This window comes from Hyposmocoma kahamanoa, unplaced genomic scaffold, assembly GCF_003589595.1.
Source record: "Hyposmocoma kahamanoa isolate Upper Pololo Valley unplaced genomic scaffold, ASM358959v1 67, whole genome shotgun sequence".
Lineage (NCBI taxonomy): Eukaryota > Metazoa > Arthropoda > Insecta > Lepidoptera > Cosmopterigidae > Hyposmocoma > Hyposmocoma kahamanoa.
Genome location: NW_020653855.1, coordinates 776,994 through 792,589, shown reverse-complemented (window position 1 = coordinate 792,589; position 15,596 = coordinate 776,994). Strand labels below are relative to the sequence as shown.

The following is a 15,596-nucleotide window of genomic DNA, read 5'->3' as shown; positions in this document are numbered from 1 at the left end:
TGTATATTTTTACTCTCGACCAATCACACGTCAGCGCGGCGACAACAAACTTCAGTGTAGTTTCAATGAAATTACAGTTACCAGTAATTTTAAAAAAAAGCTGAGTTGGGGCCCAGGTCCCGTGGTCACGGCTGGCTGCTGCCAGGCAAACACAAACTTTTAGCAGTAATAAAGCTTCTTGTGAAAGAGTACGTCCAAGGAAGTACTGGCACCTTACCTATTTCTGCCACTAAGCAGTAACATGAGCATTACTGCATTTCAGTTTTGAAGGGTAAGGGTTCTGGTGAAATTACAGGCACATGAGACTTGTCAACATATGCCTCAAGGTGACGGGCGTAGTAAAGCACTGAGTGGCACTGCAACTGTTATGGACAGGCGTGTCGCTTTCCACCAGACGCGCGACATATTCGTCCCGTCACTTTGTATCATTAAAAAAAAAACTTTTTTAACGGATCAATTTGAATGTATTTCTTTTTGTATGTATGTTACGCGACAACTCCGGCAACATTTGTGAACCGATTTTGATGATTCTTCTTTTGTTGGAAAGAGGGTGGCCTCAGAAGTGGTCTCCTTTAAATTTTAAGAAAATATTCCGCCTCTAAGGGTGGCAAAGTAGGGGTATCGCGCACTACCCGGTTACCGATTTCAATAAAACTTGGCAAATAGACGTAATTCCACGAAATTTGCAGTCGGTTTTATTAGTACTATGTACTGTGATTCTTTTATAATATCAACGACGGGATGAACAAATGGTAAACGACGCCCCTATTCAAAAGACAGTTGCAGCGCCACTCTAAGCTTTAAATCGCATAGATCTGAGGGGCATTCTGCGTCATCCTGAGACATAGTCTTACCATTCAAAATCAGAACGCAGTAATGCTTACATTACTGCTTGGCAGCAGAAACAGGTCTTTACCTTTTGGCAGTATTTCCCTGGACGAACTCTTTCACAAGAAGTTGTATCTGCTATTTAGATTTATGTACTATGTATGTTAAATTGGAATGTACGTATTGAGGACAAGGGCTCATTCAGAGTGCAGGCACGAGCGCGGAGGTCTTGGCGTCTTCCCGTTCATAGCGCCAAAGCGGCTACGAGCGGGTAGATCCTCACGTCGAAATCGCAAACAGACACTAGACGCTAGGCTAAGAATAAGGCCATAGGTACACGCATTCTTTGTATTTTGTATTCACTAGGCTGCCACTGCTCTTGATGTATAAAATAATCCTTGTATGTTTCTTTCTACTTACAATCATCAACTTTGAGATGGTAAATTGAATTCTTGCAATTAAACGAATGTTCTGGGTTTCAGATTCGTAAACGACATTCAAAACACGTTCAGTCTTTGGCTCGGGAACATATTCATGTTCACTATTGTAGAAATATGTAACCTATTGTACCATTTTTCAGTGGTAAGTACATAGGGTTACTTGTGAAATAACTAAGAACTAAAAAAATACTAACAACCGCAGGACATATACATATTACTAACCAGAAGCGATGTGTGAAAATTATCTCTAGTAAAGCCGGACCAAAACGCTTGCCTTAACAAACTTATTATCACACATGATACAAGTACACTTTATTTTACTGGTTAATTATTCTACACGTAAAATTAAGCACAAAATGTAGTAAATTACTTTAAGATATTTATGATGTTGGATTTCATATTTTCTTTTTTTTTGTATTGGACATTTATAAAAAATAGTATAGGGTAGATCTTAGCACTTGCGAGGACTTCCTTCCTTTGTATCCTCCATCCTCCTCCAACATGCTCTTTTTGCTGCTGTCGTCTCTTTCACCGGCCAATGAGTTGGCAGCAAAAAAAAACGATAGTGTAACCTAAGACACTGAACTGTGTGCATCAAGAAATGGCTAATTAGCGCGATTGTGTTTTTTAATAGTTTATTTTGTTCGCAATACACTGTACGCTCAGTAGGAACCGGAGGGTTTTTCCTCCTGTGGCGGCCGTATCCAGGCGGAATTGCTGCCAGCGAAACGAAAGAAAAGGTGAGTGTGTATATTCCCATAATTTTCCCTGTTCTTCGACCTACTACTATATACTTCTTCCAGTCCTTATAGGAAGCTACTTGCAAGTGCAGTTACTTGTAGTACAAGAACCTTTTAACTATTATTATTATGAGCCTATACTATCCCACTGTTGAGCAAAGGCCTCCCTCCCCTCTCTCCACACCTCTCTGTTTTGCGCCATTAAAAAAAATATTTAAAAATCGCAAAACATGCAGTCCACTACTTATCGGCATTATACATCTTCATTTCGCACCACCATATGATATTTGATGATACGTGGAAAACTTTAGGCAAGCCGGTGTGAATCGAGTTATATGAACGCCTCGCACCGGTTACTAACATACACAACGACTTTTTAAGTTTTTGTTGCACCATCTGACACTTTTAGTAAGATTTTTGTAGTAAGATAGTAAGTTCAAACGCGCAAGCGTCCTCCCCAATGACCCCCACTCCCGCTCCTGCATTTTGCATAGGACTGGTATTGACGCTGTCTTTTGCTACTGCACAGAGCTATCACCGATCAGAGTGTTTTTTTTTTGTAATAGCAAGTGACGAGACAAACAAATCGTGCGCATGGCGGTAAGCCACACGCCTATGCATAACAGTTGCAGTGTCATTCAGAGCTTTAAATAAGATGTTAGAGGCATTGCCATTGCAGTGTCTCAACACAAGTGAGAAACAAGAAACCAGCACGCTTTCTCTTCTAAAGCGGAACGCAGTAATGCTCATATTATTTCTTGGCGGCGGAAATAGGTATATGTATAATATATGTTGTTTATTATGTATATTTATTTGATTTTATCCCTTTTTGTTACTTTGTATGTTATGTTTTGCTTTTTTTGTCTTCTTTTGTTTCGTTACTTGTTGTTTCATATTATTGGGTGTGCTTGTGGAAAGTCAATAAACGTATTCTATCTATCTATCTCTATCTACTTCTCTGGACGAACTCTTTCACAAGGAACTCCAATGCCACCAATAGCTACTATATGTTACTTTTGAAAAGGGTGTACTGCTGCTGGTGCTGCTTGGAATGTTCCGTGGATTAAATGTAGCCAGGAAAGTAGTAGCCTCCACAGCCTCCACACATCTTGCTTAGCGAGTTTAAAGTTCAAAATTCAAAAGGGTAAAGAAATAAATCCAGTTTCATAAATATTATTCCCGTTTATTAATATTTGTGATCTTTAAAATGCTTATCGCACAAGAGATTTTTGGTAAATGGTAAACGGTTCAAAAAATTAACGAGAAGACGTGCTCGCTGCCGCGTTCGAGCAGGGAATGACGATGGAACGAAAGAAAATCAAAATGGCGAGGCAAAGGAATTATTAAAGAACGATTCAAAATGTAAAAACGAGTGGCCAGGAACCGGAGAAAAGGCGACAAAAAGGTGGATGACGATGTAACGAGGTCACATCGTCACGGTTTATAATAAATAAGCTTGTTGTGAAGCAGTTCGTCCCGGGAAGTACTGCCAACATACATATTTCTGCCGACAAGCAGTAATGTAAGCATTACAGCGTTCCGGTCCTAAAGTGTGCTGGTAAAACTACAGGCACATGTAATGGAAAAATTTGCATTTTGAAAAAGCCATATTTTTCAGAAAAATAAAATTTTTCTGGAGTATTTATTTACACTACTGCGTTCCGGTTTAGAATGGTAAGGTTGCTGGTGAAATTACTGGCACATGGGACTTATCAACTAATTTCTCAGGGTTGACGGGTAGTGCGATTTAAAACTCTGAGTGGCACTGCATCTGTTACCAGGCGGACGACTTGTTAGTCCCGTCACTTAGTATGATAAAAAAAAATTAAAAACGTATACTCATCAAAATGTGGTATTTCAGGGATCCGGTTTCGACATTCGCTACGCGTCTTTTATACTCGGAGCTACCACACAAATATATCTCCCTTGTCACTATTGCTCTAAACTGAAGTTGGTGGTAAGAAAAACAAATATTTAATTTTTACACATTGACTTACAAATAAATGGACGACGGGTCTAATACAAAAACCACGAAATAAATGTCCCAAGTCAACCTATTCGAAATTTAAATTGTTATGTCATCGCAGTATCGCGCTGTCCGTAGAACAAATGAAGACTAAAGCGGAGTGTCGCGCTCTGTATACGATTTTAGCGCCTTACAAGTGCGGACACTTTTTAGCGCGGACCCGACGTCCATATAATTGTAAGTCAATGTTTTTACACAATAAATTTTTCAAATTACGAATGAAATAGACCAATAGTTGTTTAATGTTGAAATCAAAGAACTTTTATTTTATGAAAATAGATAATCTTGTTTCGTATATTTGAAGTAATGTAGTTTAAATATGTATTAAATATTTTATTAATTTGTTTTCACATTATGTAAGTATTTATTCGATATAAGAGTACACACTGCAATAACACTATACACACTCATGATATAAGTATTTGCGTAGTTTATTTTATTTTATTTTCTGCTTCGGGACGCATACGTCCGTCACTCTCACTCACTCGGCTAGGGCCCATTGAAAACCAGCGTCACAACCTAGCCTTGGTTGTGACTTTAGCTGAATGGGATCCTTTTGTACACGCCACTGCCGCACACATGTCAGTATAGTATTATGTAACTGGTTGTTGAAATGTTTTTACGCTGTTCTTTGTGTTATTTCTGTTCTAGTTATATTGGTCTTTGTTTTTGTGTTTTTTTTATAATGTGGCGTTACAATAAACGGTTTCTATTTCTATTTCTAAATAAAAAAGATAAACAACTCACTCAAATAAAAATTCCCATAAATAGCGCTATTGCAAATAAGTAGATAGATTAGATAGATAGATAGATTACTCGTTTATCTGCTGAATGAACACATTACATTACAAACAAGCTTATGACTTAGGTACAATAGTAATCATAAAGAAAAAGGCTAGTCTAGGTTTGCGGGTATGGTCTAGAGTATAATAAAGTATCAGGTGTAGAGTTGAATGTACTGTGTCAGCAAAAAGGGCCCGACTCAGCATTATGCCGCAGTTCAGTCGAACTACGACCCAATGTGAGCCGGTAAAAAAGAAGTAACTCAGAATAGAGAATCGACACGGAGTTAGGATGTAAAGTATGTAGTTATAATATTAATTGTAAGGTGAATAAGTTATCATATAAGCCATAAAACGTGGACTAGGTGACTGGAAAGAAAATAAAAAAAGATGAAAGATCTAAATGTGTGGTTGTATAGTAATTGTAAATGAGTGGGTGTTTTGTTTAAAGGTAACACACCTTTGTTTACGGTACGTAAAAAATAAGTGGAATATATGTGTGGTTTATGTTTAACTATGAAACAAAGTATTTATGGCAGGGAAAATATTTTGTAGGCAGGTAGTGTAAAAGAGATTAAGGGTAATTTGTGAACTTTGATATTTGTATCAGACACGCGTCAAAATATTCTGTAGAAAGTTTTTTAAAGTGCACATTTAAAAGAGTGAATTGATGTAAGATTTCTTATGGGCGGTGGTATGTCATTCCATATTTTGGACGCGTTGTATTTGAAGCAGCCACAGAAAGCAGCCGTTTTATGTATGGGAATAATCTACGGTGGGACTCATGCTCAAAGAGTTCTAGCTTGACTATTTGTACGATAAAACAAAGATATTTGTCGATAAAACATATATCTACAACAAATACATTGAAAAATTCTTAAGGTCCGTTCCGTAGCTTTTGTTGGCATAGAGTCTGACACGGTTTGCTGGTTTGAATGCAGCCGGAGTCGAATATTTTGTAAGAGTTCAACCATTGTGTTAATAATTATAACTCAATAACAATAATTTGGTATAGCCTCTGGCACGGTATGCAAGAAGACGTCGGCTCGAATCCGACCGGATCGAAGGATTTTTTTCTGAGTGTTCGATCTTTGTATTAATATTATAACAAACTAGTGGAGTAATTTCACAAAAAATAATTGAATATCAATAAAAACTTAAAATAGCGACATCTCTCGCCAAGACTGTAAAGGTACTAACTGGGTGGTAAATCTTTCATAGATTTCTCATAGATGGCGCTACGACTAAAAAGTCGTTGAAAAACCAAATACGAAGACACGACGCAAGCACATAGAAAAATTCGTGAGGTGCGCTAGTTCGTTCCGTAGCTTTTGTTGGCATAGAATCTGACACGGTTTGCTGGTAGACACTGGTTTGAATACAGCCGGGTCAAAGGAAAAGTGTTCGACCATTGTGTTAATAATTATAACTCACTCAAATTTAATTCATTCGTACAACCACTCACTCATTGGCAAACCCCTCGATGAAATTAAAACCTAGCACTCCGACTAACAAGCGTTTCCACCTAGACTATTCATAATTTTTTTTTTGCATAACACTATAACTTGAAGAATTTTCAAGGCGAGAGTGAATAGGCATTATTTAGGTGTGCATGCTACATCGTCGCCCTCATTGTCACATTCCATTAACGCCATAGGGCGACCTCGTATATTCTCGACCAGTCAACCATTGGGCCTAACAGAAAAAAAACTTAAGATTGGTGCTACACTTAAACAAAAATATAACAAAATACCATAAGCCAAAATTTGATGTTAATTCATACGATATAAACATAATATAGCATAAACATACTAATATACATATATAATAACCATTACATACATAATAATAATATATATATATACAACAGTAACGTACACACACTCATAGCCCCGCACTAAGACAACCCTCTATCGTGGATGCCATGGACGCATAGACAACCACAAATTACACCAAACTCACGAGAGAAATAAATTAAGACCATACAAATATATATCCCGTACAACAAATACAAATATGTGTCCCGGAAATCGAACCCGGGTCCTCTGCGTGGCTGTCCAGCATAGTAACCGTTCGGCCACGGAGGCAGTCATAAATATTTGACATAACTGGTTGACAATTAATACCATCTCAGTACAGCGACCATGGGACATGTTAACAATTTTGCAAAAACGCGATTTACGTCCGAGAAAATAACCGATCCGAGAACCGAATATACGAATTATTTTTCTTGATCAGTCATCAGAAACGGCTACCGTGGTATACACCAGTGGATGGGAAGACGTTCAAGACCAGAGCATTAGAAAGATGGTGATATTCATGATAGCAAGGGGACAGGTGCCTTTAGAGCTGTCGGGTTTCAACATGGTGAGGTTCGACATGGAGCTCTTTGTTTCGGTAAGTTGGAGAAGATTATTGAGCTGCAAATAGTGTTGGGTCATGAAAAAATTTCCATTTTGAAAAAAATATATTATTGAGAAAAATAAATGAGGGGCTGGTAGCTGTAAAGGTATCTAACTGGGTGACGAAATATCATAGATTTCTCACAGATGGCGCTACGGCCAAAAAGTCGTTGAAAAACCAAATACAAAGATACGCCTCAAGCACACAGAAAAATTCGTGAGGTCCGTGGCTTAGTTGTTATAGCGTCTGGCACAGTATGCTAGAAGATGTCGGTTCGAATCCGGCCGGGTCGAAGGAATTTTTTTCTGAGTGTTCGTTCTTTGTATTAATAATTATAACAGTATATATTGTTTCGTAAAAAAAAAATCAAATTAAAATACCGTATAAGTGTTATTTTTGTTACAGATTATACAGACATCGTACTCAATGTATACGCTACTGCAGTCTTAAAAAGTTCAACTTTTTTTTACTTTTCTTAATAATAATGCAACAATTTAATTTAAACGTCCGGTCACGATGCTTTTACCTATATACTTTGCCATTTGCATTTTAATTTGAAATCCCCTCCAGATGTGGCTAGTCAATCGATAGATTAACAACTATTTTTACCTAGTTTAGCCAATTTAACTGCTTCTGTGGACGAACAGTTACCATGCCGATCGATTATTCCTTTTTTTCAATCGTTTCTACACACCATAAATATTCTATATATTGTATATTTATACTATATACTTTTTGTCTATGTTTTGTCTCTTCTATTGCAGTCTGTTTAGCATAAATAAAAATTATAACAAACGTAGCTATAACACGAAGTAAACGGAAAAATAAAGACATACGATCACAGACATATACCTAGATAGACGCCGCAAGTACAGCAATTTCTATGAAAACCAAGCGTGTCACATTTTTTGTATCCACTATGACGTCACAAGAACTATTTAGTGATGGAAACCTCCTTCCGCTGGCTCTAAATCGAGTGATTGAACGGAATTTCCATTCAATAAATCGATTCTAAATAAAATAATTTTTGTTCAAGCATTTGTTGATTACAAGTAGTCGTAATATTAGTATAGTAGAAAAATACTGGAATAAGATAATTAAGTCCTTTATTTTACTTTTTTTGAAAAATGTTGATACTTAAAAAAAATTAAGACTTTAATTTTTAATCAACATCAAATACTAAAATTATTGTCCTTCCAATAAAATGAGCTTATTGTATAACATCTTTTTGTAATAGAAGATCTTATCGATTAACTTAAATAATGAAAACGCACGTCAATACATGAACTTGCGACTGCCTTAATTAACTTTACTAGATGGTTTCCTGTTGGTTTACTAGATGGTTACTGACAAAATATGGTAAAATCTTATTAATCAGAAGAGGTTTACTTAATGACGGCTTCGCGTGAAATTTTTGTGATTTTTTTATATTTCTCGGATTTCCAACTCTGCTACTCTGCATATTTGGATAGCATCTTAGGTGGGATAAAGTAAATAGATAAAGACCTTCGTCCTCGAAAGCAACGAACTCATACGTATGATCTACTCCAGGTTTTTGTAAAGACAGCGCACTGTTAATTCTTTGCATTATATATTTTTTTGTATTACTCGTACTACATATCCGGCGATATATGTAATTATTTGCTCACTATATTGAGACATGCGAGGCAACGTGCTGCAAAAAATATCGAAATTACAGATACTACTAATAACAGATATTACAAAACTGAAAAAAAACGAAACGTTACTAAACGTTATGACAAAAGAGTTATAGAATATTTTTATAATATTGCTAAGGTCATAATAATTTTCGTCCCTTTGTTTTCAAAATCGATAAGAATCGAGAACAGTGTTGCCTAACGTACACATCACTAAATGTTAAATTTGACCAAAGAAATGTACAAGCGGCCGTACCACGAAACTGAATGCATTATACAAAAGTGCATTCGTTTGATATTCATGGCGTATTAACAAATGATCACAAATATATCGCACCAAGTAAAAGCCGCAATGTATTACAAATCATGAGGCATACACTCGGTTGCATATTTGTTCTCTCGAAATTCATATAAAACCAAAATAATTGTTTTTAAGATAAATTATGCATCTTCTGTTTACAAAATCACTTGCCCGTGGAAGGAAATGTCCCTGTTCACACGTTTACCCACAGTTATGGTGCTTTTGCAGTTTATAATGGCACAATTATGCATTTTTCGCGTTTTCGACTGGTGTTTATCTACGATAACGGTCGAGCGCGTTCTGAAGTGTAGCAGCGGCAAGTAAGTGAATTTCACTTCTTTTGGGCACGCGAAGTACATACACCTGCGGCGTCTATCTAGATATATGTCTGTGCATACGCTCTACGCTAAGAGATTCTTGAATTCATGTCCAAACATTTCTACGGTAGAGAAGACTATTTGGCTACCTATTCTACTAACAGTCTATACCAATGTAAAGGCTGTCTATTCTAAGGACTATTATACATGTTTTCTTCTATACTGTATATTATGCTATTTTATTGTCTGTCACATTAAGTATGTAAAAGCTTTGTGGTATACGAACGATCTGTATTTTAAGGTTTATTTAAAATGTTTAAAGTTTGTCCACAGAACTGTATAAATCGCAGAGTAATTATACATTCAGAAACCGAAAATTAAAAAAACTTAACCTAAGTACTCACCGCAGCATTAGTGTGGTAGAAGAAATCATGCAATATGTCAAATATTGATGTCTCGGACAGGATTAGCTTCTGCAGGTTCTCAGGATGGAAGTCATGTCCGTACATGTCAACTGCCGACAGGAAGATGGACTCCATCTGGTTGTGGCGCAGTTCGTAGGCGGGTTGATGCGCTGCTATTAGCACCTGGAAGGATATGGACAGGTCATATGTTGAACAATTGAGATCTGTTTTTTTTTTATTATACCGAGTAACGGAACGTTGGTGGTTAACGACAAGCCTACCCATAAGAGTTTCGCGAACACGCCTTTTTGGCGCTGTAGAGACTCAAAAGGCAAATTGTTGCATTGCATCGATTCAAAAGCACGCAAAAAACGCGTTGCAAGCAAGAAGCTTAGCACACTCCGTGTTTCGTGCAACGCAAGCTAAATAAACACCCAAAAACGAATAGTAATAATTAATACAGTCACTACATTTCCCTTAAAACTATTTTCGCAATGTTTAAAAAAGCGCAGTGTGCGTGCTTTTATTTTTTTTTTTTTTCAGTTGCTTCACTTCAACACCTAACCGTAATTACGTAACAAATCTAAAATCAAAACTGTCTCTTATCAAAATGCGTACATACGCGGGACTACAGTGCGTCTGTGGCGTGTATATGTACAATGATCTACAATTGAAATGATTTACACTACTTCTCTATATATCTGATTTACAACCTTCCTAAAACTTTGTCACCTAATTTCTTTTTTATGCTTTCGCTTAGTCTTAAGATATTAACACTATTTGTATTTGTTTTTGTAAGTGATTTATATAGTTAAATTAATGTTTACACTTTTCTTTTTGTAAGTTTCTTTTTACTCTGCAATAATTTATTGCGCATGTTGTGTCGGTCTACAATAGGTTTTTTTTTCTTGCATGTATGTTTTCTGATATTTTATTGGTGTAACAATTGTTGACTGACCAAATTCAACTAATTAAAAAAAAATGACGCCACTGAATTTGTGAATGTGTGCAAAGGTTTACTCGCTGCGCCTCTACCGCGTTTGAATCGCGTTATCTGCGCGTCGTCGGTGCGTATAAAATACGCCGTGTGTATAGGCTCTAATAGATACAGTGCCACCAGTGCCGCCATTACCTTTCAAAACTGGAACGCAGGAATGTGAACTTTACTGCTTCCCAGGGCTCTTTTGCAAGTCTCGTTTACAAGGAGCTCTACTGTTAGAGAGTTTGCGCGTTTGGACGTAGTGTCCAATTTCAGTTCCGAATCTGAGAAATGACGTTCTTATACGGTGAAATCTCACAGGGATCATATTATCTATACAAGCGACATCCAAAGTGGGTCCGAGTTTTCTAGATCTGTACAGTCAGAACAAATACGAATCGGATGCACTGGGCAAATGCGTTTACAGAATTTTGATGAAGGACCTCAAGCCTGCGCACACTACCACCGAAACCCAGAAATCTACCGCCTTAATTGCAGCTAATCCAAGTCAACATTTGTCATCGTTAATCCTGTAGACCGTTGTAGGTACTTTTCATCAGGTAGACGGTCTGACCGATTGCCAGTTTGAATACCCCAAAAACAAACTGGAAATGTTGAAAAATCTCACCTGTCTAGCTCTCAAAGCGACGCGGCTGTGTTCAGCACGATGCAGGGACGTAAGTTCGTTCAATGTAGCAGCCAGTTCATCGGTCAGACCCGGTTCGTTGGACCACAGGTGGTCGATCAAAAGAGTGACCTGTTATAATGAGAAGACGTTAAATATTTATAAGTGAAAACCACATTGCTATTTTCTACTACTACCTGACATTTTCTAATAGTCTACGTGTTGTCTATTGAATCTACTAACTGTCTAATAATTTTATTTAAAATTCTACTTACTGTATATTCACATTCTACTGTCTATTGTCATAATATACACTGTCTACGTACTGTCTATTTACTTAAGAAAAACTCACCAATAAATTTTTCTTAGCTACTTGATTGTGAGAGAAGATGATGTTAGCGACGGCTTGCATATCATCCTTGTAACGATCTCGGAGCGCCATTACGCATTTATCGTATGATCCTGTGCGGAGAGTTTTATTAATATTAAAGAGTATATTAATGACTGTGAAAGAAATAGATGGAGATCAAGACGTTTTAGCTCGCTCTCTTAATAGTAACTCTAGTTGCCACTGAACGAATTAAATAACAATATTAAAGTAAAATTACAACTTTTTTATAAAATAAAACCGACTTCAAAAGTTCGTAGAATTACATCTATTTGCCAAGTTTTATAGAAATCGGTTACCGGAAAGTGCACAAAACCGGATTCATACCCTAGTTTGCCTCCCTTACAGGTGGAATATTTTCTTTAAATATAAATGGTAGCCTCTTTCCAAAAAAAAAAACAATTATCGAAATCGTTTCACAAATGCCGTGCAATGGCATACCATAAAAAAAACCGAATTGAGAAGGAGGGGCCTTTTTAAAAGTCGGTTAAAAAAGAACCATAAGTAAAACTTATCGAGTTCTTAGGTTTTCGCGATTGTTACACATAGGAAATGAAACTATTTTTCCGGATTTATATTATATTTGTTTATTCAAAGAAACCAACGTTTCGAGCCCTTACCAGGTCCCATGGTCACGGTTGACTCCGGTTGAACCGTGACCATCCTTCGAGATCATGGACGTTGCAATACGTCCGAACCGTCGAGGTAATTAAAATATGTTTTATACATGATTAAGCTCCGAATTAAAAAATCAAATAATGTGTGAAAATCGTGAAAATTTAAATCAAAGTAGACCATAGACACTTTAAATTAAGATTTATATTTTTAATCAATTTTGTTTCGACATTATATTTTAATAAAGTTGAATTCTCTTAACATTTTAAGACGACTGGCTATCAGCACCAAAAATGAGTTACTGTATTAGATATTTTAAGGAACAGCATACAGAAATGTCGACTTACCCAACTGGAAATTGCTTTCGACCTGGTAGTATTGCTTGAGCAAATCGTGGACAGCCGTCTTCATTCTTCCACGGATGCCGTTCCTAAATAGTAAATAGTTTAAATAAACATTCTCGTATCGATGTATCGACCTTTTCTCAATGTTCGCCGCCGCGGTCATAGTCGCCCTTGCATTTGTATACCTTTAAGCGACGGGGCGAACAAGTCGAGACCTGGTGGTAAGCGACACGCCCGTAACAGTTGTAATGCAACAAGAGCTTAAGGGCACTACCACTGTTCCCGTCACTGTGAGACATAAGTTGACAAGTCAGTAATGCTCACATTACGGCTTGGCTGCAGAAATAGGTAAGGTTACCCCATTTCCCTGGACGGAATCTTTCACAAGGAGCTCTACTGTTACTAAAATTTGTGTAAGTATATGATGGATTGTGGGTGCGTCTCAGTTGTTCGAAAATCAAATAAACTAATTTCAGAACATATACCGTTCATATAATATAATTTTCATTTGGACTAATTTCAGTTCCTATATTTTAACTTCATATAATTGTTGTTTGATATAACATTCACATTTTATAACTTTTTTTAAAATAAAGCTCATATCATATAACTGTCATTTCATATATTGTCAATTCTGATAATTTTCACATAGTATAATGTCATTTTTTATAAATAATAAAGTTAAACCCGGCTCGCCGTGGTACTTGTCTGTTCGATACTAGAGTGTAACTTTATGTTTTCAATAGTATAGTTTACATAGCTGAATCTTCGTTTCGACAAAATTATTATTGTTACACACTGGATTCCTTGGTGGTTTAAAAGAAAACAAATGTATTTCACATAGGTCAAATCTTGGTTGCGTCCTCTATCTAGTAGGTTAAGTTAGGTTAGTATATGAAAAAGCCGCACGAGCCGAGTGAGCGCAGAGAGCGTGCCGCGGCAGCGGCCGGCGAGTGCCAGAAGCGAATTTGTTTGCGTTTACGAACATAGTTTCAGGTCAAATTATAATTGATATACTATTAGTTTTAGGAATATCGTTTGTTGAAATTGAAATAAAAGAATTATACACATATAATCAGCATTTATTTAGTAAAACATAGGAAAAAATTAGTTTATATTCATAATTATTATAATTAATATTCATTAGAAATTTCTTTTTAAATTTAAGTTCGAAGCTATGCTTCTTAAAAGTTTTTGCTACTTGCGTATAATCAGGCGTTAGGTTAAATGATATTTATATAAATTGTTGTTATATTAACTGAGGTTTATAACTTATGATTGTTATTAGAAATGAGTGTTAGAGTACATGATTGTTATATAAAGTGAAATTATAATATTTAAGTTTATATTAAAAGTTTGTTATATGAAGTGAATTGTTATATTAAATGAGTTTATTTGAAATGAAATTATGACAATTGAGCGTTATGTTAAAAAAATTTATATGATATATTACACACCCGATGGATTGTATTTGGTCTGTGGTCGAATACTCACCTGTATCTCTGCACTAAAAGAACGAGCGCTTGGGTGCTCATGAAGAACACATCTCTGTCGGCTCTCTTTGGCAGCGACGCCGCGTGACTGTGAACAATAGTTAATAATGTGAAAAACCATATTTTAATAATATAATTTATAAAAAAAAATTATTAATACAAAGATCAAATGTAAAGAAAAAATCCTTCGACCTGACAGGACTCGAACCTGTTTCTGTACCAAACCAGGTCCCCGATTCAGAACTCTTCGATGTTTAACCGAATCTTATGATTAGGTATCGTTCTCGAATCGAAGGGCGCTTTTCGAGCAATTCAAAACATTCCGAGTTAAACGCTCGATTCGGTTTCGGATACGATATCGTTATCTAACAGCGTTTACGGAGTTAGTCGATGAAATAGATTATAAAAAAATGGAAATCCTTTTACGTCCATTTTTAAGACTTTAAAGGCCTATAATATAGGAATACATTAATCTTGCATTAAAATAAATTAATAAAATTGAACAAAATCCAGACTTTATTTAAAATAATAACAGATTTCCATAGTACATTCTTGCTTTGTACGCAATAGGACGTTCGGTAACTTTCATTCGATAACTATGTTCTGAATAACGTTTGTAGCCTTTGCCGGTCGAGAAGTTCGAGTTATCGTACGGGTGTGACGTCATTTAAAAAAAAAAATATCGTGATATTCAATAAATTTTACAATAAATTACCAAACGAAATTAAATTGTTACAAGGACATATTTTTAAATTAAAATTGACAAAATGGCTTTTGACACATTGCTTCTATAGTAATAAAGAATACTTAGAATTTACAAATTCATTACATTAATTAGAAACTACAGAGACTAAAGAAACATTGAATCCCATTAATATTAGCACATCTGCTTGCAGGTTGAATACAATGTACCTAATTTTGCTTAAGACCTTTATAATTACTGTATTCTGGCAAATAAACGTATTCTATTCTATTCTATTCTAAATAATAATAACGCACACACTCATAGCCCCGCACTTGGGAAACCCTGTGTCGCCGGTGCCATGGACATAGACAACCACAAATGACATCAAAACTCACGAGAGAAATACATGTAGACGATACAAATATTTCTCCCGGCCCGAGAATCGAACCCGGGACCTCTGCGTGGCAGTCCATCACAGTAACCGTTCTACCACGGAGGCAGTTATAATATTTATTAAAATATCAGACTCCGAACTCAAAAATAGAACTCAATTTCTTTAATTCTGCAA

The 15,596-nt window shown here is 36.2% G+C and overlaps 1 protein-coding gene across 1 annotated transcript in view; it reads right to left on the bottom strand.

Moving 5' to 3' along the window:
* Positions 1–15,596, bottom strand: part of LOC113232122 (acetyl-CoA carboxylase) — a 117,314-nt gene that overhangs the window by 68,165 nt on the left and 33,553 nt on the right. The window contains exons 19-23 of the mRNA XM_026466759.1: positions 14,345–14,431; positions 12,854–12,936; positions 11,856–11,965; positions 11,507–11,635; positions 9,900–10,082 (exon numbers count right to left, since the gene is read on the bottom strand). Coding sequence (XP_026322544.1) covers positions 9,900–10,082; positions 11,507–11,635; positions 11,856–11,965; positions 12,854–12,936; positions 14,345–14,431 — 592 coding nt within the window. The remainder of the gene's footprint in view (positions 1–9,899; positions 10,083–11,506; positions 11,636–11,855; positions 11,966–12,853; positions 12,937–14,344; positions 14,432–15,596) is intronic.